The sequence below is a fragment of the Chelon labrosus genome (assembly GCF_963514085.1).
Source record: "Chelon labrosus genome assembly, chromosome: 14".
Classification (NCBI taxonomy): domain Eukaryota; kingdom Metazoa; phylum Chordata; class Actinopteri; order Mugiliformes; family Mugilidae; genus Chelon; species Chelon labrosus.
In genome coordinates, this window is record NC_140347.1 from 29,429,580 (window position 1) to 29,454,765 (window position 25,186).

General features: G+C 39.7%; 2 protein-coding genes across 2 annotated transcripts in view; both read left to right on the forward strand.

Annotated features, from left to right (window-relative positions):
* Positions 1 to 1,280: 1,280 nt before the first annotated feature.
* Positions 1,281 to 9,371, forward strand: rad51 (RAD51 recombinase). The gene is made up of 10 exons (XM_084560202.1): positions 1,281 to 1,822; positions 2,279 to 2,385; positions 3,055 to 3,192; positions 4,494 to 4,611; positions 4,756 to 4,847; positions 4,992 to 5,086; positions 5,390 to 5,503; positions 6,916 to 7,045; positions 7,747 to 7,868; positions 7,950 to 9,371. Exons 2-10 carry the CDS (start codon positions 2,296 to 2,298, stop codon positions 8,071 to 8,073), a joined length of 1,023 nt encoding a protein of 340 aa, XP_084416328.1. The 5' UTR covers positions 1,281 to 1,822; positions 2,279 to 2,295; the 3' UTR covers positions 8,074 to 9,371.
* A 2,718-nt stretch (positions 9,372 to 12,089) lies between these two features.
* Positions 12,090 to 25,186, forward strand: part of ube2j1 (ubiquitin-conjugating enzyme E2, J1) — a 60,029-nt gene continuing 46,932 nt past the window's right edge. The window contains exon 1 of the mRNA XM_084560575.1: positions 12,090 to 12,704. Coding sequence (XP_084416701.1) covers positions 12,674 to 12,704 — 31 coding nt within the window. The 5' untranslated portion in view covers positions 12,090 to 12,673. The remainder of the gene's footprint in view (positions 12,705 to 25,186) is intronic.

Genomic DNA, 25,186 nt, shown 5'->3' on the forward strand with positions numbered 1-25,186 from the left:
GCCAGCTCTGGTTGCAGTTTGGCTGAGTTGTGGGCCTTATGTGGCACACATGTTGGATGCCAGATGTGGACCACATAAGGGCTGCAATTCATTCATGCATGTGGGCCAAGTGCAAGTGGGTTGTGTGGCCCATCACTGGGCCAGACCAGTTTTGCTATGGGGGAATGACCGATAGCATAGGTCTTGTATGAGAATCAATGGAAATTGGTGAAAACAGATCACGTCATTGTAATATTGAAATAAATGAAGGTTTCTGTCCCTGCTAGCTTAAAACAGAGTCTCATGCCAAATCCAGAGATACATAGCTTTCAGAAAAATATTGTTGGTGACACGCCCCTTTTTAGTTAGTTTGTTCGTGCATACTGTAAACTAAGTCGACTAGCCTGCTAGCAAGCTGCAAATGATAATTTTGGTGAAGCCAAATGCAACATAACGACACAAACATTGCCTGCAGGCCAAGGTAATTCAACGTCCATAAAATAGGGATCTGGGATCTAGGTCCGAATGGCCTGCAGGGAGAAGCTCCTCCTCATTCCTTCTGTGTTTGTCTTCAAGGAGCGGAAACACTTGATCTCAACGGAGCGAGGAGGCTGTTGTTCTGGCTATCTTCTTGGTCCAGCACCACTTGTTGTGTATTGACTCCAGGTCTCTGCAGATGGTATGCTCCATCCTCCACTCTCGCACCACCTTCTGGACTTAAATTCATGTTTGTTAAGACTTGTATAACACTGTATAAAGACTATTAAGAATTTAATTTAACATTATGATCCCGCAGTGAAGTTGACATTTAACCTTTTGGATATAAAACATTGCGTTTTATCCAATCAGACATTGGTGGAATTTGTTTTGTCATAATTATCATATGAATTCTTGGCCAAAAACATGTTTACTGTGGTCGCAAAGACCTTGGCCTTTGACCCTTGAACACCTAGTATTTCTGAGATATCGTGGTCATAAGAATGGAGCTGACTGATGTAGAACCAAACTAACTTTTTGTCGATTTCCTGGTCTGTGGTCCCAGATAGAAATTGAAATTGTCTTTGTATGCCAACTGCCAACACATTGTCTCAAAAACAAACGTTATCGTAAACATAAAACTGATGCATTTCACTCACCACGTCTTTATTGTCTGTCTCACCGGAGTGCATGGGCAGCCATCAGCATGTACATCGGTAAAGCAGGATCAACACCGCCACCTACTGGAATATTAAAAAAAAAAAAAATTGGGGGTGGGGGGGGGGGGGGGGGGGGGTGACTCTTGCATGGGTTGAGACCTTCCTGTATGGATCGGATTGGAAAAATGCGAAAGGAATATGTCTCAAAATTACGAAAGCGGAAGCAGAGATGAATGTGCGCGTTGGATGATCCGCAAACGCTGATTCAACACTTCACACACGGAAAGTAAGAGTCACAAATAAAATTTCAAGACAGATGCGAGTGTGAGAAGTGATATATTTGTACAAATTGGTATGATTTAATTTGCAAGTTTCCAAACATTTGAATAGTCATTACACCTTTGTGCAAATACCAATTTACAAGTCACGAATCTTGACTTTGCGCTTGCAAATTAAATTTACAAGTCACGAATCTGGACTTTGCGCTTGCGAATTCTATCATACGCGTGGGTTTCGGTGTTTGCGTATACGAATAATATTGCGACATATCCTACTCCATACAGGATACGTAGTCGGCTTAGTCGCTCTCCGGTGCCGCTCCGCAGCGCGGAGGCGGTGTTTCAATGTATAACGTCATTACGTTTCATTGGTACGCGGGACCTTTGGTTATCAGACAAGAGTTTGAGGAACTAAGAAGGCATTGTAGGGTAAGACCCGCATGTATTTGAAACAATATATTCACATTTACAGCACATGATTAGAAAACGTCGGTTAGACACACGTGTTGTGTCGTACTGGACTCGTTCAACTCTGACAAACTGAGCAGCGTTGTCAGCTTGCTGAATGCAGCGAATTTCAAAACAGCGCTAATGCTAAGCTAACGACTTGGTTTATCGAATAAGGTTTTAAATTAACAGGATTCATAACATTAGCAGTTGTCGTATTGAAGCTAACGGTTGGGTTTATTTGAGTTTAGTTAATAGCTAATTGTTAATGAAAAACTTTCAAACGTTTGTTTGTTGACTTGGTAGTTTCCCGTTGGGATATTTGTAGGGAAGCTCTGTGTCATCACATTAAGCGACATGACCCAAAATCTCCGTATTGACGCTGTACTTAACAGCATTACGAGTCAGTATTAAAGGTTTTACCTTTCACTCTGCCAGGCTTATATACTGAAACTATGGCAATGAAAATCAATGACCGAATAGAAGCGAGCGAAGAGGTAGAAGAGGAAGAAAACTACGGGCCACAGCCTGTGTGCAGATTAGAGGTATGTATCCCATCTTTCAGGAATACAGAACACTTACAAAGCACATATAGAAAAAGTGTAACAATAACATTTTCTTACTGACTGCTAAAAATTGTATTTGTAATAAAACTCAATATGACTTGCTTCTGATTACCTAAATGCTTCTAGGTTTTTAATTGTTGTTTTTTACTTATATGAAAAGGTCATCTGATCAAATTTAAACTGTCTGCATTTCTGTTTTGCATTTACATTCTTTCATAATAAAAATGTCAGCAGCAACATGAACATGAATCAACATGAAGCAACATGAATTCAGCTTGGCAAATCTTTGTCTCTGATTACTTTATTCTGCCACAGTGTCCCTGCAGTCTCTTGTGAACCAGCAGTTAAATATCGCCTTGAAGCTCTATCTGTAATTATATTCTCAGGATTGGATAAAGCCTCAGACAGCACTTATGAAACAGGGCCTTGCAGTGTTTCTGACACCAGGTCTGAAAGTGGCCCAATACATCTTGCACATTGTGTGATTAACAGATGGACTGCTTTGATTTAACCTGTCTTCAGATTTACACAGTTTTTTGGACAGCGGGGCTGCTTTTCCTAAGTGCCACCATGATGGCCAAGTGGTGTTTTTCCTCTTTCAGTGGAATTATGCCTTGGTGTCTCTTGTTCTACCATCTTTACACACAGCAATGTGGAATCAGTGCTAGTGACATCAAGAAGCTGGAGGACGCAGGATTCCACACCATTGAATCAGTGGCCTACTCACCCAAGAAGGAACTGCTCAACATCAAGGGCATCAGTGAGGCCAAAGCGGATAAAATTCTAGTAAGAAACCACAGTTCTTCTATTTGGTGTCCCAGAGTAAAGTATACTTGTGAACAACCAGATAACCTGCCCGCTCTGCCTATCTGTGCAGATACGAGAGGTATCTGACCAGTACTGGGTATTTGAGTATCCCTGCTCATCAACAGTTGATATAGTGCCTGATCATTTCACCATTGCTTTGGCACCATCAGAGATGCCTTCAAAACATGCTCAAAAGCTCCACTGCGTTCCCTCTGTTCAGAGCTTTTATTAACATGCATCCTTGGTGATCTGATCACAAGTGACCAACGTTAAGTACGTGTGTCCACACCTCATGTTGAAAAGTGACTCCATATGCATCTCGAGCTACCACTTGAGATCACAGAGAGCATACATCATCATGATCACATTTCTAATTAACATGCCTATATATTTTTAATGAGGGAATTCCAAATAACCTACTAATTCAATAATTGTCCATTTTTGTTTAGACTGATTTATTTATTTAGTTGGTAATTATCTGCTACAAGGACAAAGGACATCAAACTGCTCTCGCTACCAATGACCAGATATAACTTAAGCTGCTTTTGTCTTTTCTGGCAATCATTCACAGTATTGTTTGTGTTTTTGTCTGAATGAATGAGGCAAAGTGCCCCTCATACAGGAGGATGTCAGTTTAGTGGTCCTCTTAAATGTGTCCAGGACTTGTGTTTACACTACTAAAAGAATGTGGTCTCATGCTGCTGAGATGCGTTAATGCATTGTCGCATTTTCGCATTTTGTTTGGATAAGGGGACCCAGATTGGCCTAATATTACAGAACAGAAGATAGAATACAATACTGTATAAATCAAATGCACATGATTGTCAAGATTGCCCATTTATCGAAAAGGACTCACTACTTGTCCTCCTTTACAGATTACACAGACACATTAAATAGTAATTATTAAAAAAGAAAAAAAATTATATGTATTACAATGGTCTGATGTCTGCATTTTATCAGTTGTACTGATCCCAAAATTAAGCTTCAGGTGATTGGTTTTGAGACAAAGCTCTCCTCAGACCTCTGTACTTTACTGTAAAAATAGTTCACTGGAAAGTATTTACTGGAATCATAAATGTCAGTGTTATGAAAACTGACATTTCTTCCAAGGAATATATGTTTTATTAAATTACTGCAAGCTAATATTGGCTATTATATTGGATCATCCGTTGCACCTACTGGTGCTTACTGTGCTTTGTTGGATGCTTCTGTCTTAATGTTCTATATTCAGTAATGTTACTGCAACCATGATTTTATGTTTAATTTATATTACTTCCCAGGTAGAAGCTGCCAAACTGGTGCCTATGGGCTTCACCACAGCTACTGAGTTCCACCAGAGGAGAGCGGAGATTATCCAGATTTCTACAGGCTCCAAGGAGCTTGATAAACTCCTGCAGGGTTGGTCTAATATATCCTATATTGTCCAGAAATTTAAGTAAGCTATGCATTGAAACACTTGCGCAGTGAACCATAGAGCCACTCAGCTGCTGCTTGTCTGATGATCAGTAAGCTTGTTTCGTTAAACGTTTTGCTCACCGGCAGGTGGGATTGAGACGGGCTCCATTACAGAAATGTTTGGGGAGTTTCGGACAGGGAAGACCCAGCTGTGCCACACACTTGCTGTCACCTGTCAGGTAGAGTCTTCTGAGAAAGCTACTTTGATGTCTACAGAAGTAATGTAATTTAATAGTTTAAATTAATAAACCAGGACACAAACATTTAAATCATAACATTTCTTAAGAGATTGTATAGTCGTGACTCCTCCATTTTGTCCACAGCTGCCAATTGATCAGGGAGGTGGAGAAGGTAAAGCCATGTACATTGACACAGAGGGAACTTTCAGACCAGAGAGACTTCTTGCTGTTGCTGAGAGGTGAGTCATCACATTTCACTTCCAACTTTGATACATGGGAGTTTGGTTTCAGCACCCAGCATGTGGAATTTTTAAAAGAGACAAGCGATATAGATTAGTTGTCAGTAAATAAATAAATACGATGTTAAATTGAATATGAATATATATATATAATTTATTTACAACCATTTTTAACTCTTCCAATGCATGTGTATTTCCACACTCATGTTTAATTTATTGTTTACAGGTATTTGTTTATTCTCTGAGTGTTTTTATTTATTTTATCATTTGCTATACATTGGCCTGTATGTGGTAATGTAACAGGTATGGGCTAGTAGGGAGTGATGTTCTGGACAATGTGGCCTACGCCCGAGCCTTTAACACAGACCATCAGACCCAGCTGCTGTATCAGGCTTCTGCCATGATGACTGAGTCCAGGTAAGTAACTAATATATATACATATACATATATATATATATATATATATATATATATAGTCTCTTTTCTGTTATGCTATGCTGGAATCAAATATGTGGGTGGGTTTTAGGAGTTCGACCTTTTTTTAAGGTGGAAATCATTGACGCAACATCCAAGGACACATGTGCTTTACAACTGCATGATGTCATGATGTCAGCGAATTCAATATTTAACACACTACTGACGCTTTCATCCAACAAAATAAAAAAATAAAAAACGGTATTATGTTAAAATTATGTACCATTTAGCCAGTAAGGAACTATCTCCAACAATATGATCTGTTCTGTATTTTAGCTGCAGCAGCTCTGAAAAGCCTCATCTCTTTGGTACAAGGATATGTAGTCTTCTGTATTTATCTGCATTTACATCCTAAACCTAGCTAATAGTTTGTCCAAAAGCCTCTGCTTCAGAGCCACACTGGCTTCTGCATGAGTCAGTGACTCCAGTTCAACTCACATTCCTGTTGACTTTGGTACTGCAAAAGGTTTCTGTCACAAGTTTTCAGGAAAGTAGTATAAGGAATTGTGTACAGTCAACTTCTATGGGTCACTCAGTAAGTCTGTTATTTTCCACACAGGTGAATGTTGGGACTCACGCAGACAAACAATAACTGAAACACTGTGCTACAGTGTTTCAGTTATTACAGCTACAACATTTTGTTGTACCTGTACAATGACAATGAAGACATTCTATTCTATTCTGCAATAGCTGTAATCCAAATTACATCAATAGTAGGATTTCAGAGAACGGTGTGTGTGTGTGGGTGCGTGGGTACGTGTTCTTCAATTTAAATTATTTAATGTGTCATAGCACAGTCTGAAGCTTAATTTATAGTTGAGTGTCACTTTGGCGATGCCGTACCCTGTGCCATAACCTGATGTGCACCTCCCCAGAAGCACAAAGTTTTCCCTTGCTCAGCCTCCTACACATCAACTATTGAGATGTCCTCTCTATGTTCTATGCTACATTGATTCAGTAATTGTTGATCCACATTTATTAACTTCAACCCCTACATGAGCCGTTTGGGAAGAACAGAGTGAAACTGACTTTTTATAACACTCGAATTACAGAGCTTGACACAACTGAGGGCTGAAATTAGTAATGAACATCTGGTCTAAAACATTTGTCATGATGCCTGAAGATGACGATTTACAAAAGAATGCAAGGTGCAGGATGCACATAGTGGCCTCAAGAGTTTAGTAGAATAAGTGCGTATAATATGCTATTGTAACATACTCACTCTCAAATATATCTGCTTCTTGGGTTTTGTTAAATGACAGCAGCACTTATTCATTATCATATATGCATGGTAATTGTATGATCCAGATGTTTATCCTTTCAGGTAACACACATTTTCTCTCCCTGTGTGTTAGGTATGCACTGTTGATAGTTGACAGTGCCACAGCTCTGTACAGAACTGACTACTCAGGCAGAGGAGAGCTGTCAGCCAGGCAGGGACACCTGGGACGTTTCCTCCGCATGCTGCTCCGGCTGGCAGATGAGGTAGGTGGCTGGAGCCTCAGAAGCTACCTGCAGTATAAAGGCCTATTAAACTAGGGTAAACATTACTGGGGAGGGTGCGTGTGCTTACATTCATCCTCTCTAAGGGGGCTCCTAAGTGTAGAAAAGAGAGACAAAAGTGCTGTGTGAATTTGAGTAAAAAAAAATATCGTTTTGTCACTGCCTCACAATATTATATCTGATATCTTTCACAAATAACCACTCATAAATTGATTTAGAAATGTGAATACATGAGTATATTACAAACTTGACCTTTTGATTTTAAATTCTTTCACTTTAAATGTTACGCTATAACAAATACTTATGGGCTAAAATAACATTTAAACAAGAGAACAGCCCATTTCTTGAGCTTTGTTTTGGTCTTCAGTTTTTCTCACCTGATGGCTTTTGATTACTTTTTAATATCACCCTCCAGCTGAGAACTAAGTATAGTCGGAGTGCAGCTTAAGATGTACTGGTTGACAATTGCATATATTCGCTTTGTTTACATTAGAACGGACCAAAAACCCAGTGTCTGATTTAGAGTGATAGATTTAGATGGTTCATTCCTTTTTCATCACAGTTTGATGTAATATACTGAACCCCACACCATTTAGACATGGGATGCATGCTGTCCCAACTATCCAAGAGTTTTAAATACAAGTGTCTAACATGAGTGTTTTGTCTGACCTCTGTCACAACAGTTTGGTGTTGCCATTGTTATAACCAACCAAGTGGTAGCACAGGTGGATGGGGCAGCCATGTTTTCAGCAGATCCCAAGAAACCAATTGGTGGCAACATTTTGGCTCATGCTTCCACCACACGGTGAGCTTTTTATCTATGATAACACCACACTTTCACCTTTGCAAGATGACATTATGGTTAAAATTGGTCTTGTTGTTGCAGTCTATACCTAAGGAAAGGAAGAGGAGAGACCAGGATATGTAAAATCTATGACTCGCCTTGCCTGCCAGAAGCTGAAGCTATGTTTGCCATAAATCCTGACGGAGTGGGTGATGCCAAGGACTGAGAAACAGCAGTGTAGTGGTTATTCTCACACTTGCTGACTGCTGTCATGGACTGCAGGGTTGTATGTATGTATAGTGCCGCTTAAAAGTATTTGCATCCCTCAGAATTTTCGACATTTCTGCATAAAAATGACTAAAAACTTCAGCAGACAAGACCTGACAGTAGACAAAGACAACCCATTGAAACTGAAATATTATGCTTTTGTATTTGTTTATTCAAGAAAATGAATCATTTGTACGTATCTGCGAGGTGCGTTGTTTTCGGTATCTGGTGTGACCCCTTGTGCAGCATTAATGGCAACTTAACGTCTCAGATAACTTTTGATCAGCTCAGAGGGATTTTAGTTTTCTTCTACAACATTTCTCTTCCAGGACTTTCACTTGGCCATTCCAAAACATTAGTTTTGTTCTCCATTCTTTTGTATAGTCTTATTTGTCCACAACACCAGTAGTCTTCTGGTTTGTCTACATGATGTTTAGAAAACTGCAGATAGGCAGAAATGTTTTTGGAGAGCAGTGGCTTTGTCCTTGCCACTCTGCTATGCACACCCTGGTTGTTAAGTGTTCTCCCGATGGTTGACTCATGAACATTAATGTTAGCCAATGTGAGAGAGGGCTTTCGTTGCTTAGAACTTACCCTAGAGTCGTTTGTGATCTCTCTGGCATTATGTGTCTTGCTTTTGGAGTGACCTTTGTTTGATTTGTTGATTCCAAACTCTTCAATGACTTTGTAACCTTTTCCAGCCTGATGATCAACACGTTTTTCTGAGCTCCTCAGAAGGTTCCTTCCAAATGTTACAAATCTCAGATTGCTTTAACGGGGCACTGAACAGAGAAACTCTTATTTGACCTTGAAATTAACTTGTAATCCTGGAGGTGCACTTACTTTTGCACATCACATATATGTAGTATTGGCTGAGTTTACTGAAAAGCAAAAAAGCATAATATTTCAGTTTCATTTGTTTAAATGGGTTCTACTCTCACAATTTTCTGAAGGGCGCAAATACTTTTAAGCAAAACTGAACATGTGTGACTTTGTGATCTGATCAAAATTATGATTTAGCGTCTCCATAATTACAAAAATTATGTAATGACGAGATGCTTTATCACATCGACAATATCTCATTATTATATAAACTATAACATAACCTTATTTTTTTTATTTTAGTCTTAGAGCTTCATCTGCTGTGATGTTTTTGTGTTAATGCAGTTCTAGAAAGGAATGTTGAACTCTTGCCAACTACACACCTGTTTTCCCTTTTTTTGTTTGTCTTTATCAGAACCTTCTGTATATATACTTGACAGCTATTAAATTTAAACCAATTAAATCTGTTTTACTGTTAAAATGACTTGACCCATTTTTAGTATTATCCTCATGTAAAGATTTCATATATGGTGTCAGCTTCTATTTGAGTGAGGAAGAGAGGTGTAAACTCATGTTACCTTAAATTTACAAAGTAAAGGTTTGATGCCGTTCATTTTAGTTAAAGTACTTGCTGCATTTGTTTAATAAGATTTTAAACTTCTTAGAAGGCATATTTTCTGTTAGACATCAACTTCTATTGACAAAATATAAGAAATATATACGTTAGAGATACATATGAAATACTGGCCTTTAGCCAGCTGTCACTTGTTGGAGGATGGTGCTATTTCACGCCTTCCTCTAATGGTCTTTGGTTAATATGCCCATATTGGCACCCTCTGCTTTTCTTCTTGGTCTTTGACCTGATCAGAAACGTCTGGATATGGATCATGATCATTTTGGAACACATCTACAGTGGCTGGCTTGTATCTGGGTTCCTCTTTTGCTGTTGTGTTGAGGAGCATCAGGCCTGTGGCAGCTCTTCTCTCCCAATCTCCTCCCCTGTCTTTGGTAAACACCCAGTCACCCTGTCTATGTAATGTTGAGAAGACATCCCCAAAGTAACACAATATTTCAACATGGCATCTTCACATCAGTTAGGCTAGGAAGTCCTATATTTGGAGGCCTCCAAAAATGATTTTATTTTTTATTTATTTTATTTAGACTTAAATCATATTTTTTTTTTTCAGTTTTACATGCTCATGTGGATAACAGAATGCTTAAACCCATGTCAAAGCAAACATTTTCTTAATTTTACATTTTGATTTAATAGAGTCAGTGTCTTTCAACACGACCGCCACTCTGTGGATCCAAGAACACAAATGTTATGGATATATATCAAGATAAATAGACATTTCCTTAACCCCTTGTCGCCGAGTGTCGTAAATTCGTGTTTGCGCTCCGCAACAGAGCAGCTTCCATACCAGACTGACAGAGTTGGTTAGGATGCTCTCAATCACGCAGTGGTAGAAGTTCACCAGGATGGCTGAAGACAGATGGTTCTTCTTCAGTGTCCTCAGGAAGAAGAGACGCTGGTGAGCTTTCTTGACCAGGCTGGAGGTGTTGGTGGTCCAGGACAGGTCCTGCTAGATGTGGGTCCCCAGGAACTTGAAGCTGGAGACACGCTCAATGGCCATTCCGTTGATGTGAATGGGGTCATGCGTGCTTCTTCTCTCCTTCCTGAAGTCCACAATGAGCTCCTTAGTCTTGCTGGTGTTAAGGAGCAGGTTATCGTCGGCGCACCATGTGGCCAGGTGCTGTACCTCTTCTCTGTAGGCTGTCTCATCGTTGTTGGTGATGAGACCAATCACGGTGGTGTCGTCTGCGAACTTGATGCTCAGCACACAGCCTTGTGGCACACCGGTGTTGAGTGTGACAGTGGTGGAGCAGATGTGGTTTGACCTCACGTGTTGTGGTCTGTTGGTCAGAAAGTCCATGATCCAGTTGCAGAGGGAGGTGTTGGTGCCCAGGGCTCCAAGTTTGCTGATTAACTTGGAGGGGATGACAGTGTTGAATGCTGAGCTGAAGTCAGGGTGGTCCAATGCAACCTCCATAATGAAACGCACCACAATTCAAAGCACCTTCTCTTAAGTGTTGAGCATCCCCATAGCACCTGCAACAGAAAATCTCTGGAGCCGCCACTGACTGTAGATCCTTTATTGTTAAGCAAACACAACTTTCTGTTTCATGACCCTTCGTTTCATGCGAATGCTATGCAAGGACGAAATTTTTATGTCAGAAGGGGGGGGGGGGGCACAAGTATTTTTAATAAAACTCTAATCTTTCAGTTCACTGTTTTCTAGTAGTTCTTCTAGTTTTCTATTACTACTTTTAAGTTTAATGTTCTCTTTTTTGGTTTGACTGGTTGCAAAACATTATCACCCAATTCTGTGTTTCACCTTGTTAGTCAACTTCACTCCAACTCAGTACCACCAACTTTACACTTATGAAATATATGGTAAACAGACCTCATTTACATAGCACCACCCAGTGGTGGCAGGTCAAACTGGCATCACAGGATGCAGGACATGAACAGTGGGACAATTAGGGGTGCAACAATCATCAATTTTGATGATACGATTATAAAGGAAAAAACGTAGTTTCACAATTATCATGAGTTTGGATGTATAAAATCACATTTGTATATTGTATTTCCCCCTTTTTTAAATAATAACAATAATAATACATTTTATTTATCAGCACTTTCAATAAAACTAATACACTTTACAAGATTATTGAGAGCTTTGCAAATGATGAGGAGGATCTTGAAGTGGATATGCTGCTTTATTGGGAGCCAGTGAAGGTGTTGCAGGATGTAACGCATTTCTTTGAGTAACTTACACTTTGACTTCTAAAGAAGTCTCTTATGTCCACTTTTCTTTTTTTAGACATCCTGGCTGCGCCACACATACACACACACACACGCACACATACGCACATGGACACCGATTCAAACGTTAATGTGAATGAAACCTCTGATATTACAATCCTTCTAGCTGACGTGACCCAGGCAGAGCAAACGCCCAATTTACAGTTGCAGGTTAACAAGGACTCCTGATCGCAGACTAGCAGACCGGTGTGACAGCAAGGTGGAGTGACAGCGGGGACGGCCAATCACACAAGAAACGGCAGAGCCAATCGAGGAGCTTGTGGGCGGTCTAAACTAAGGGAAACGGGCTTCAGCTTGAGCGGCCGTTTTCCGCTTGGTCCTAGTGCTTGACGTGTCTCTGTTTACTAGAGCGTAGCATTGTTTTTGGACGGTAAAAAGTGCAGGGGACCAAAACAGCCTTTTGAAAAAGTTCAGAGGACAAACATTTCCCCTGTGCCCCTGGGAACGAGTTTCTTACCAAGCTTACAGCTTTACAATGATACGCCCGCGTAACGTCAGAAGGCGAAAGCCAACCAATAGCCACTCACTTCCCTTCCCTGTTTACGTGACGTCACCCAGATAACGTTTGACAAACAGATCCCAAACCGAAACAGCAGATAACTTGACACGCTAATTGCGCTTTGGCGGTGACAAGATTCATATTTTTCCATTGATGCTACTTGCAATAGTGCAGGAAAAAAAGACGACCAACTGTCTGAGCAATCATACTCACATTTAAGGGCCGAAGCAAGCTAGCCGTGTTGCTAACTTTCAGCTACCATTAACTAGGTAACGTTAGCTGTGGGCTAACTAGCGACGCAAAACCTCAACAGAACGTCATCTTTGAACAGAGAACACAAAATCTGCTGGTATGGAGAATAAATACAACCTGAAGAGTCCAGGTAAGCTAACTTTCAAATACTGCTTGTCACTGTCAACAAGCTTGCTCACAGAGTTGAAACCGTCCAATCATTTTTCTTTTTTTTTATATTCTGCTTTAGCATACAGTAATCATGAATTCGTGGGGTGTTTGGTGCTAGTGATCGCTAGCTTATTCCAGACGCGAACAACTCATGGAAATAAAGTTTTGTGTTCTTCAGTATTCAGAACAGAAACGTCTGTTCATTCACCGTCTGTTGGACTTTCATTCACATAGTTTTTTTTTTATTTTTTATTTTTAATTTTTAAAATACGGTGGCCGAGACGCACTGCAACTGTAAACCATTGCAAATACACAAGATAAGCAAATGAAGAACATTTGACAGCAGGTGCGCCGCAAATAGTCAACACAGCCGAATAGCCGAATATAGAAACGCAAAAACGTACAACGCCTGTAAACGGAGAAACGCTCTGCAATAAACGCAAAAGACAATGGAATTGTTTCGAGGGGACCCCTAGAAGTTACGAACGTCCTGGGACTGAACGCGCTTGTTGGTAAAAAAAATATTTTTTAGAGTATTTGAAGTTTGCTGCTCGCTTGTGGTGTTGGAAATGAGCGGAAACGTAAGTTGTTCTTCTGCTTATTAGTATTATTATTAGTTTAACAACCTTGCCGTTTATTATAGTTTTTTTGCTTATTAGTTGCCAATTCTACGGAGTCCCTAAAGGGACATGGGGGGGGGGGGGGGGGGGGAATAATAAAAAATGAAACGTTTCTAGTGAGCACGAGAAAGTATCTCGTGCGCACCAGAAAGTATTGCATGCGCTCATGGTGTCTGGGAGACCATCCACTGCAGAGGGTGGACCGGGGGAGAGAAGTGGCCCGGGAGTCATTGACAGACCGGCCCACTTCATGCGTGGCGTGGTGAGCCAGCCAGCCAGCCGGCAACACAAGTTTCATGTACCTTGATGAAAAAACTGCATTTGATGTTGTTTTGGACCATAATCAAATAGTAATCATTAACCTGAACCCTTAAGTAGCCTACAGTAAAATAATTACAGCAGTTTAGTGATTTTTTAAAGCATGTACTGATTTTAATGCAAACAGGTCATTGATACAATCAAATTTGGCCGAGCAATTTGCCAGGCTGTTAGAACTGAATGACACTGACTGTCTATACCAGGGGTGGGCAGTTATTTTTCCCAAGGGGCCACATGAGAAAATATCTTGGAGGGCCGTGCCAATAGGCTGAACTCAATTCTGCACCCGCAGCATTGGTATGTTTTATTCTGTGCTGGTGTTTTTAGTAAAGGGATGATCAAGAAAGCAATTAGTCATACTTAAAGCTTGAAATGCTTTGCAATGAACACATTCTCTTATAAAGTGCAGTTAATTAAATCTTAAATGAAATCTGTACCAAAGGACTTTTAAAATATAAACAAGTTTATTTATTTATTAACTGTTACTCTATTAGTATGATTTGTTTTTTTAATTGACCATATAAAATATTTATATTGGCTAATATCGGGCGGCTGTGGCTCAGTAGGTAGAGCGGGTTGTCCACGAACCAGAGGGTTAGCGGTTCGATCCCCGGAATGTGCCACATGCCGAAGTGTCCTTGAGCAAGACACTGAACCCCCAGTTGCTCCCAGTGCAAATCATTACACCTTTGTGCAAATACCAATTTACAAGTCACGAATCTTGGCTTTGCGCTTGCGAATTCTATCATACGCGTGGATTTTGGTGTTTGCGGATACGAATAATATTGCGACATATCTTCGCTCCATATTTTTCCCCCTTTATTTTTATTTTTCCCATGGCCCGGCCCACCGACCCACAGGCCCACCGGCTCACCGGGGAAATGCCCGGTGTCCCCGTACGCCAGTCCGCCCATGAGACTAGAGGCATACGCACAGGAAGCACAACTACCTGTGCTTAACCTAAGGTTTCTCGTGCTCACGAGATACTTTCTGGTGCGCACGAGAAAGTATCTCGTGAGCACGCGATGAAACATTTAATTTTTTTCCCCCAATGTCCCTTTAGGGGCTCCGTACAATTCAAATAACCTAACGAAACATACTAAAGCTATGCTGACGTTATGTTTAGCTATCTGTAACATTAATATTTACACACAGATCTGTAAGTTAAGGTATGTTTGCTCACTTGACCCCTTTCTCCTTTTTTAATATATAGGTAAGGGTATGGTGATTAGATAAGACTCGTCTTGTGTTACTCAGAAGTCAAAATGTCTGCAATGAAAAAGATCTATATCGCAGGTTGTAAGAGCCAAATCAGGTGAAAATGTTGTTTTCAGAAGTTTGCATAATATTAGTTAACATTTGAACACTTAGATTTAAGATCTAATTTGATTGTGATAGTTTATCATTTAATATGATTTTTTTTGCACATGTATGATGCCTGATGACGTACGTTGTTGTTATCAGTGATTACACAGGTGTACGCTTTTGTTTGAGTCAGGTGTGTACTGTGATTGAGATAGTGTGAGCAGTTTGGATGCTAACAGCTTTTTACCTATCAATACCACAGCGAATGCGTGGTGTAATCAAAGCTAAAGGCTGTCTGACCATTGTGTGACCATTTTTTTTTTTTTTTTTTTTTTAGGCCAGGCAGTGTATACTGGGCATTGTGTTTTTTTTTTTTATAAGACTAAACTGAGGCACTCACATATGTGGGTTGAAACTTTGTTAGTTGTTGCAACTTTCAGATGAGTAGTCTGAACACCATGCAGATTTGTTGGATGGAGGTGCTTCTGCCATTTCTGCTAAATGGCAGCTAGTGGAACCTTTATACTTGACCACACAGTATGCAATTATGAATTTTCCCTATACGCTGCACTGTAAAGAATTTCAGTATATAACAGTAAAATACTGGCAGCAGGGACACCAGTATTTTACTGATATTTTACACTGCATCTACTGTAATTTATTTTAACAGTATAGTACCGTATTTTGGATAACAGTACACAACTGTAGGATAATGGTAGGTGTTAAGGTAGTTTCACTGCGCATTTACTGTAATTTTCAACAGTATATCACCATATTTTGGATTATAGTACATGATAACTAGTTTGTGGCAATTTACCAGAGCATCTACTGTAATTTATATTAACAGTATATTGCTGTATTTTGGATTACAGTATATGACAGTAGGATAACTGTGGGTTATGGTAATTTTACAGTGTGTTACTGTTTTATTCACAAAGGGTAATGAAATCTGCTATTTTTGCATTTAATTCCTATAAATCCCAATAAATTACAAAAAGTAAATACAGAGCTTCTGAAATTCCGGACTGAACGGCAAGTCAATCTGGACCAAGGTTATTATCGTTAACGAAAACGAACGAAATAATGAAAACTAAAATTGAAAAAACTATTTCGTTAACTGAAATAAATAAAAAGGAAAATTAATTGCGTGTTTAGAAAACAAACTAAAACGAACTGAAATTATAGATATAATTACCTTCGTTTTCGTCTCTGTCAATTTAATTATAAGCCTCAATTGGTTGAATTCGTATGATCGATTTATTCCGCTCCGGCAGTTTTACACCAGCTGGCAGCAGCAGCAGCAGCAGCAGCAGCAGCACTTTACTGCACCTCACGGTCCGTGACGTCACCTGGCAGCACCATGGCAGTTGCAGCAAAAGCTGGGAGAAAGTGGCAAAGTCCTGTATGGGACTTTTTTGAATATGACGATGAGAAAGATAAAAGCAAGTGTATTGTAGTGGAAACAGACTGTGACAAAATATGTGGCTTGCTTCTCAAGGGGAAAAACTCCACGAATCTCAAAGTCCGTTTAAGAAGCTCGCACAAGGCGGCTAATGTCGAGTACCAAAACAAGCTAGCCTCTGTGAGTCCGCCGCCACCGCCCCCCGTAAGAAGGAGTAAGGGAATAGTTCACCCAAAAATAAAAAGTCAGTCATTATTAACTCACCCTCATTTTTTAAACGTATCTTTTGTTGAATTTTATTATACAATACTCACTCTGACCTTTTTGAATCCTGCACCTGACAAATAACCCAAAGTATGAAAAAACTAATAAAAACTAAACTAAAACTAAGCATTTCTGGAAATATAAAAACTAATAAAAACTAGCAAACCCACACTAAAAACTAATTAAAACTATCTGAATTGGAGGGAAAAAAGTCAAAACGAAATAAAACTAAACTAAAATGAAAAATCCAAAACTATTATAACCTTGACCTGGACCCAACAGAGCATGCAAAAGTCCTACAATAAACATACAAGGCTTGACTGTTCTTCCATTTTACTTAAGACTTGCCTTCTTGTGCTTGTGCTTCTCCTTAAGCATGCCACAGAGACATTCAGCAACAACATGTATCCAGCACTGTTCGCCTGTTGCGCTCAACTGAAGTTAACTTGAAGGTTAAGCTAGCGGAGGAGACAGAGTAGGAGAGTAGCACAGAGTGGATAGTGAAACGAGTGCTCACTCTAACGCTGTTTCCCAGAACCGATGGCATAGACAACTCACTTTATAACGTATTTAACTAATAACTTATTCAACTTAATAACTTTACCTCAAAGGAAGCGCAGTAACGTTTTCTATTTTGAAATAAATTTTCTGTCTGACCCGTGTCTGCTTCAGTTTCTATCTTCAACATAAGGTTTGTTTGCATGCTGGCCCAAAAATGTTACTCGGTTGTCACCAATCATACCTGACCTCTTACCAAATAAAAAAAAAACAGATGCAGAATGCTGAGTAATAAGTTTGAGAACCCTTGGTATAGAACACAAGAGAATACACTACCGGTCAAAAGTTTTAGAACACCCTAATTTTTCCAGTTATTTATTGCAGTTCAGGTCGTGCAAGTCCAATGAATAGCTTGAAATGGTACAAAGTAGAGATGCACCGATTTATCGGCTGGTGACCGGAATCGGCCGATTTTCACGTGATCGGCCATGACCGGAGACCGGCCGGTCAGTCTGACATATGCCGATTTTTTGCCGGTCAAATGCACTCGGGCGCCGCATGATTTACATCGCGCAACATCAGCATCACACGCAGGTCAGCTGACAGTCTTGCCTGGGCCCGGGACGAGATAACCTTAGATGCCCCCCCCCCCCCCCCCCCCCCCGCGCTCCACCGTGACCTTCTCTTTCTTCTCTCAACGGTAGCCTGACTCTGTCCCTCCGCTCCGGGACAGCGGGCCCCTCCCGCATCACTCTCTCTGTCACCTGGCTGCAGCTGGGTCTCTCTCCTCTCTCTCTCACCCTCTCTGACGGAGCTACCAAACTCAACTGTTTCTGTCAAAGATAACGTGTTGTGTCGGGCTTTTATACAAGTTAATGGACGTTAACATTAGAGCTAGCCTGTTAGGTTACGTTACAAGGCTGGTAAACGTTGGCTGCGCTGTTTCTAACCTACATTCACTTTACTAGTCCCAGCTTCACCGTCACCACCTTTTTTTAAATATTTGTTAAGAAAATCTTTAAGGCCTCTATTTTCTTCTTCTCTTTTCTTTCCTTTTCTGAGCACCGGACTTATGCTGACCGGACATTTTGAGCGTACTGAACTTCAAATCAAACGGCAACATCAAATTTTGATCAGTGGCCAAACCATTTTTGTGTGGGGGTGGGGGGGTTCTTGACCACTATTTCAAGGACAATTAGGATGAAAACAAATAAAAAGCTTTTATGTAACTCAAATATTACATTTTTTTTTTCCACAAATAGGCCTATTTTCTTTTTTTTTCTTTTTTTTCCACACCAGGAGTCATTTATATAGTTATATTTTTATAGTGATAGCGATTATCTGTTCAAAAAATGCTCTATTAAAGAAAAGATAATATTAATATTCTATTAAAGAAGAGAAAATGAATCTTTGTGTGTGTTGTAAAGTGGTTAGAAAAAATGAAATTGGAATCGGCCAAAATCGGTATCGGCAGGTCAAACTCAATGAAAAATCGGAAATCGGAATCGGCCGGGAAAATTGTAATCGGTGCATCTCTAGTACAAAGGTAAATACTGAACAGCCACAGGTTAAAAAAAAAAGGTTTGGTTACCTAAAACTGAAAAATAATGTATATTTCAGAATTACATAAAAAGGCCTCTTTCAGGGAACACGAAGTGGGTTAACAATTTAAAGCTTTTCTGCAGCAATGAAGGTTGAATCAGCCTTGAAAGCTGGTGCTACTAATTCCTACAGGTGTTCCAACTTTTCTTGGTTACTTACAACCCCCTCTGTCTGCATAAATGCAGAGTTGGAACACACTCTGGTACCAGACCCTCATGAGCATCAGGTGAACAGTATTGTACTGCAGAAAGTAGTGTGTTGCTACAAAAATGGCGAGAAAAAGGCAATTAACAATGGAAGAGAGACAGACCATCATAACACTTAAAAATGTGTCTTTCCTACAGGGAAATTGCAAAGAAAGTCAAGGTGTCAGTGAGTACAGTTTTCTTCACCATCAAAAGGCACTCAGAAACCGGGGGAAACTCTGACAGGAAGAGGTCTGGCAGACCCAAAGCCACAACTGAATCAGAGGACAAGTTTCTGAGAGTTAACAGCTTGCGTGATAGGCGGCTCACAGGACACAGCTTCAAGCACAGCTTAATAGTGGTCGTAGTAAGCAAGTCTTAGTTTCAACTATGGAGAGAAGACTTCGAGCTGCAGGTTTGACAGGACGAGTTGCAGGAAGAAAGCCGTTGCTAAGATGTCAGAATAAGACAAAGAGGCTCACCTGGGCCATGAAACACAGCCATTTGACTACTGAAGACCGGAAGAAGGTATTATGGACTGATGAATCAAAATTTCAAATCTTCGGTTTATCACGCAGGATCTTTGTACACCGTCAAGTAGGCGAGAGGATGGTTCCACAGCGTGTGACATCAACTGTCAAACATGGAGGAGGAAGTGTGATGGTCTGGGGCTGTTTTGCTGGATCCAGGGTCGGTGACTTGTACAGAGTGAGAGGCACCCTGACCCAAAAACGGCTACCACAGCATTCTGCAGCGCCATGCAATACCCTCTGGTATGCGCCTAATTGGTCAGAGGTTCATCCTACAGCAAGATAATGACCCAAAACACAAGTCCAAGCTATGCCAGAACTACCTCAGGAAAAAAGAACAAGATGGTAAGCTTGAAAACATGGAGTGGCCAGCACAGTCTCCAGACTTAAACCCCATCGAGCTGGTTTGGGATGAACTGGACAGAAGAGTGAAAGCCAAGCAAACTACAAGTGCCACACATTTATGGGAACTTCTGCAACAGACTTGGGAAGAACTTTCTGAAGAATATTTGATTTCTATTGTAGAAAGAATGCCACAAGTGTGTTCAGTTATATCTGCCAAAGGTGGCTACTTTGATGAGTCAAAAGTTTAGAATACATTTTGGTCGATAAATTGATTCCATGATTTCTTTTTCAACTCATATTGCTTATTTGTTCTATGCTTTCATTTCAGAGTGCAATGAGACACTTAACTGAATAATTTTCAGTAAAAAACTGGAAGAAGTGTGGTGTTCTAAAACTTTTGACCAGTGGTGTACATTCTATAACATTGCTGTAGTTTATTACAAACCCTCATTTGTACAGCAGACTTGTACCGTACATTTGAAATACAAAAATGACAAGTTGTGGCATTGCCATATTTGGAATAAACTGTCTCCAATAAAATTATTAATGACAGGATTTACTGAACTCATGAGACACTGAATTGAAATAGCTTCAAGAACAGTCTAACAGAACAGTCTAGTTTGGAAACAAGTCTTTAGCACAGGAAAATGTGAACAATGAGCGTTTGGCTAGTATACTCAATCACTGATGACGAGTGCCTGTAAAACAAACCAAAACTGAATAGCATATAAAAATATGAAACAGACTTATGGACGAGAGAGAACGAAACATAAGTATGACATGACTGATGTCATACTTATGTTGATAGTCCTCTATGATAGTCTGAATCACAGAAGCTGGAAGGAGAAATTTGGCTTGCAACTTGAGATAAAACATTGCTAAATTTCTGAAGAACTGAATTTCTTCCACAGTCCCTAGGCAAAGCTCTGTTCACAACTCAACTAAGCTGGATCATAAATCTGTATATCACTATCTCCATCAATATCTCAGGAACTTGATGGAATCACAATGCACTCCATCAAACCTTCTTCTGAGGACTTGTTATGTTCCTTGAAATATGTGAATAAAGACTGGACTTTAAATTTATTGTCACAGTTTCTGACAGGGCATGCCACCTCTTTCCCCTCTCTGATATGTACTTTCAAATGTGAGAAAAAGCTCTGAGTATTGTCACATTTAGTACTCCACAAGCCAACATGACAAATTAAATCAACAGCACATAATGTAGACCTAGACTGGCCACGACAGTGACAGTAGCTGTGAGATTTAAATGTTCTGAACTTTTGGAAAGTTCTATGACGTCCAGGAAAAACACACTTAAAAGAACCATTCGGTGTACAACTGTGGGTCCGCATGTGCCTCACATGTTAACTTATCAGTGCAAGTCTTAGCACACATGTCACATGATATCATCTTGCTCTAGTTTGTCTTTGACAACAAAGAGAAAAGGAAACCTTATGACATTTAGGAACAACAAAGTACTGTATGTTAGGACAACAAGGCAATACTTGGCTAATATGAAATTATCATACAGTTTAAATGAACAGACTTGCCTATGTGATGAACTGATCAAGTGAGGTTGAGGAAGTTGATTTTTTTTCCATTTCTAAACTGAATGAGCAAGACAGACATTACTACAACGTAGTACATAATAAAATGTTTTTGCTTTGGTTTTAATGCTCCAAGGAAGAACAAAGTGACACACGTCACTTCTCCATCAGCTAAGACATGGTGGCAATTCCCGGTCCTCACTCCTTTTTACAATCCTCCTGTTCCTTCCCGTTTGCAGTTGTACAGTCAGCTCTGTAATAGCAAAAGTAAACACAAGGTGATTAGTGTGTTGTTAATATATTTGATATATTTGTAAGAATTTGTAAATCAAATCAAATAAATAAATAAGATGATAAGATAAGCTAGCTACAAGCTAACTAGAGCTAGCTCAAGCTTGCTTCACCAATTCTAGCCACCTGACCTAATGAAACATTATCTGAAATGTCAACAGTTCAATAATCATGCAGGCAAAACAATACTGAACACTGCTAATTTCGTGAGATGAGCATAACTTTACCTCCTCAGTTGAACTCCACATGGACAGCTCTGGTTGGAATGATGACAAAGTTGTGCTGTCCAAAGTCAAGTTCAAGAACAGCCAGTCACGTCTTGTCACAAAAAAATGTGTAGTGTGAGTTTGATTAATAAAGAAGTGACTTATCATCAAAAAAGAAACTTAAGCCCACAATCATCAGTAAGCTGCAGATGGATTTTAGATAATGTTTCATATCATTGTGAAGGGACGATAGTGCATATGGGGAGGTAAAGTGCAGAAAGTACTGTTTTATGCTGTTAAATTGCAGTTTTTTATTGTTAACCGAGCATTAATAGATATGTGTAAATGTACACCGAGAAAAATAGAACAAAATATAGACTGTAATATAAAATAAAATATAGATGGTAAAACTCAAGTGTAAACTTAGAGGGGAGTTAGTTTGTATATATACACATTTACAGTATTGAGCAGCTATGTGAGTAAAGTGCAGTGGTGCACTGCCATTTTTAAATCAGTATTTCAGTGCAAGGAAACTTTATTTGGTGATTTTAGCTCTTTTGAATATCTCTGTTTTTTAGTAAAGGGGGATCCAAAAGTTATTTTTCTAATCATTTATAGACCACCAAAATACCCAGGAAAATTCTTTGATGAGTTTGCTGAACTGCTGTCAGTTATCTGCACGGACTACAACTTTTTTATCATAACGGGGGATTTTAATATTCACATAGACAATAACATGGACACAAATGCCAAAGAACTTTGTTCTCTACTGGACACTTTTTGCCTCTCCCAACATGTGAAAGGGCCCACACACACTCGAGGCCACACTCTGGATCTGGTTATCTCCAAAGGTGTTGACATTTCTTCTGTTAATATTAAGGACTTGGCTCTTTCAGATCATTTCTGTGTGTTCTTTGACTTACAGATAACTCCAAACACTCAGTTAACCTCTGTGTCTGTTAGAAAAAGGTACATAAATGAGAATACCAGTGCTAAGTTTATGGAGGCTATAGCTATGGCACCAGCCGTAAATGCAGAGACAGTTGCTGAACTCTTGGATAATTTCAACTTGAAAATCTCAAATGTCATGGATACTGTTGCACCTATTAAAACTAAGATGATCTTGAGCAGACAGAGAACACCATGGAGGAACACTATGATGGTGAAGGCTTTGAAAACAGAATGCAGGAAAGCTGAGCGTAAATGGAGAAAAACTAAACTTCAAATTCACCATGACCTCTACAAACAAAGTATTTTTAATTTTAACCACGGGTTACTCAAGGCTAGACAGCAACACTTATCTGAAATGATTAATAAGAATATCAACAACACTCGCACTCTGTTTGCTTTGGTTGATAAGCTTACAACCCCCCCAAAAGAGATAGTTTCAGAACTTTCTTCCACAGAAAAATGCAATGAATTTGCTTGCTTTTTCAATGAAAAAATCACATCTATAAGACAAAATATCGACACAAATCGTCGAAATAATAAAATGACACCATCCTTAAAACCACCTAGGAATAAATCAGCTATGATGTCAGAATTTAATACAATTGACCAAAAAACCATAGAGCACACAGTTCAGCATCTTAAACCATCGACATACTGTCTTGACACAATGCCATCTGACTTTTTTAAAACTATTGTAAGCTCTGTCCAAACAGATCTGCAGCAAATAATAAATTGCTCACTTCAATCAGGCACGTTTCCTAAAGCCCTAAAAGTAGCTGCCATCAAACCACTCTTAAAAAAGAGAACGCTGGATGCTTCCATGTTAACCAACTACAGACCTATCTCAAATCTCCCTTTTATAGCCAAGATCATTGAGAAAGTGGTTTTTAATCAACTTAGCAACTTTTTAAACTCCAGTGGACTCTTTGATAAATTTCAATCAGGCTTTCGACCTCACCACAGTACAGAAACAGCTCTCATTAGAGTGTTGAATGATATAAGGTTGAACACTGACTCAGGCAAGGTGTCAGTTCTGGTCCTGTTGGATCTCAGTGCTGCTTTCGACACTGTAGACCACAGTATACTGCTGAACAGGTTGGAAACCTGGGCAGGACTCAGTGGAACAGTACTACATTGGTTGAGGTCCTACTTGGAGGAGCGGAGTTATTTTGTGACCATTGGAAGCTATCAATCCGATCCAGTGGCTATGACATATGGAGTTCCCCAGGGGTCAGTTCTTGGACCCCTTCTGTTCAGCCTATATATGTTGCCTCTGGGTCAAATTCTCCACAATTCAAATGTCAACTATCATAGTTATGCAGATGACACACAGATATATCTTGCATTGTCTCCAGATGACTGCAGTCAAATAGAGTCATTGTGTCACTGTTTAGAGAAAGTCAAAAATTGGATGAACCAAAACTTCCTGCAGTTAAATCAAGAAAAAACTGAGGTCATTGTTTTTGGCAATAAAGAGAAGAGGGTTACTGTCAGTAAACACCTTGAGTCACTGTCTCTAGAAACTAAAGACCAGGTCCGAAACCTTGGCGTGCTGATAGACTCAGATCTGACCTTCAACAGTCATATCAAATCAATCACCAAAACAGCCTTTTATCAACTTAAGAACATATCCAGAATTAAGGGCTTTATGTCGCAAACAGATCAGGAGAAGCTGATTCATGCTTTCATTTCCAATAGACTTGACTACTGTAACGGTCTTCTGACTGGACTCCCCCAAAAAAGTATCAAACAGCTGCAGCTCATCCAGAACGCTGCAGCTCGAGTTTTAACCAGAACAAAGAAATCAGAGCATATCACCCCAGTTCTTAAGTCTTTACATTGGCTCCCAGTCAGCTACAGAATAGATTTTAAAGTTCTGCTACTGGTTTACAAATCACTGAATGGTTTAGGTCCAGAATACATGAATGACATGTTAGCAATGTATAAACCCAGTCGAGCTCTGAGATCGACTGACTCAGGTCAGATAGTGGAGCACAGAGTTAAAACCAAACACGGTGAAGCAGCATTTAGCTGTTACGCTGCACACAAATGGAACAAACTACCAGCAGAGCTGAAATCAGCCCCAACTGTAAGCACTTTTAAATCCAGGTTAAAAACATTTCTTTTTTCATGTGCATATGGCTGAGCCCTTTTAAATCATTTTAAATCGTAATCTTGGATTTACACTGTAAGTCCTCTTAATCGTTTTAATATATGTATATATATAATACACTTTTCTTTTTCTTTTTTTTTCTCTTTTCTTTTTTTCTTTTTCTTTTTTCTTGCTTTTAACTGTGTGTTCTAATTTGTTCTGTTTTTATGTAAAGCACATTGAGTTGCCTCTTGGTATGAAATGCGCTATATAAATAAAAATGCCTTGCCTTGCCTTGCCTTG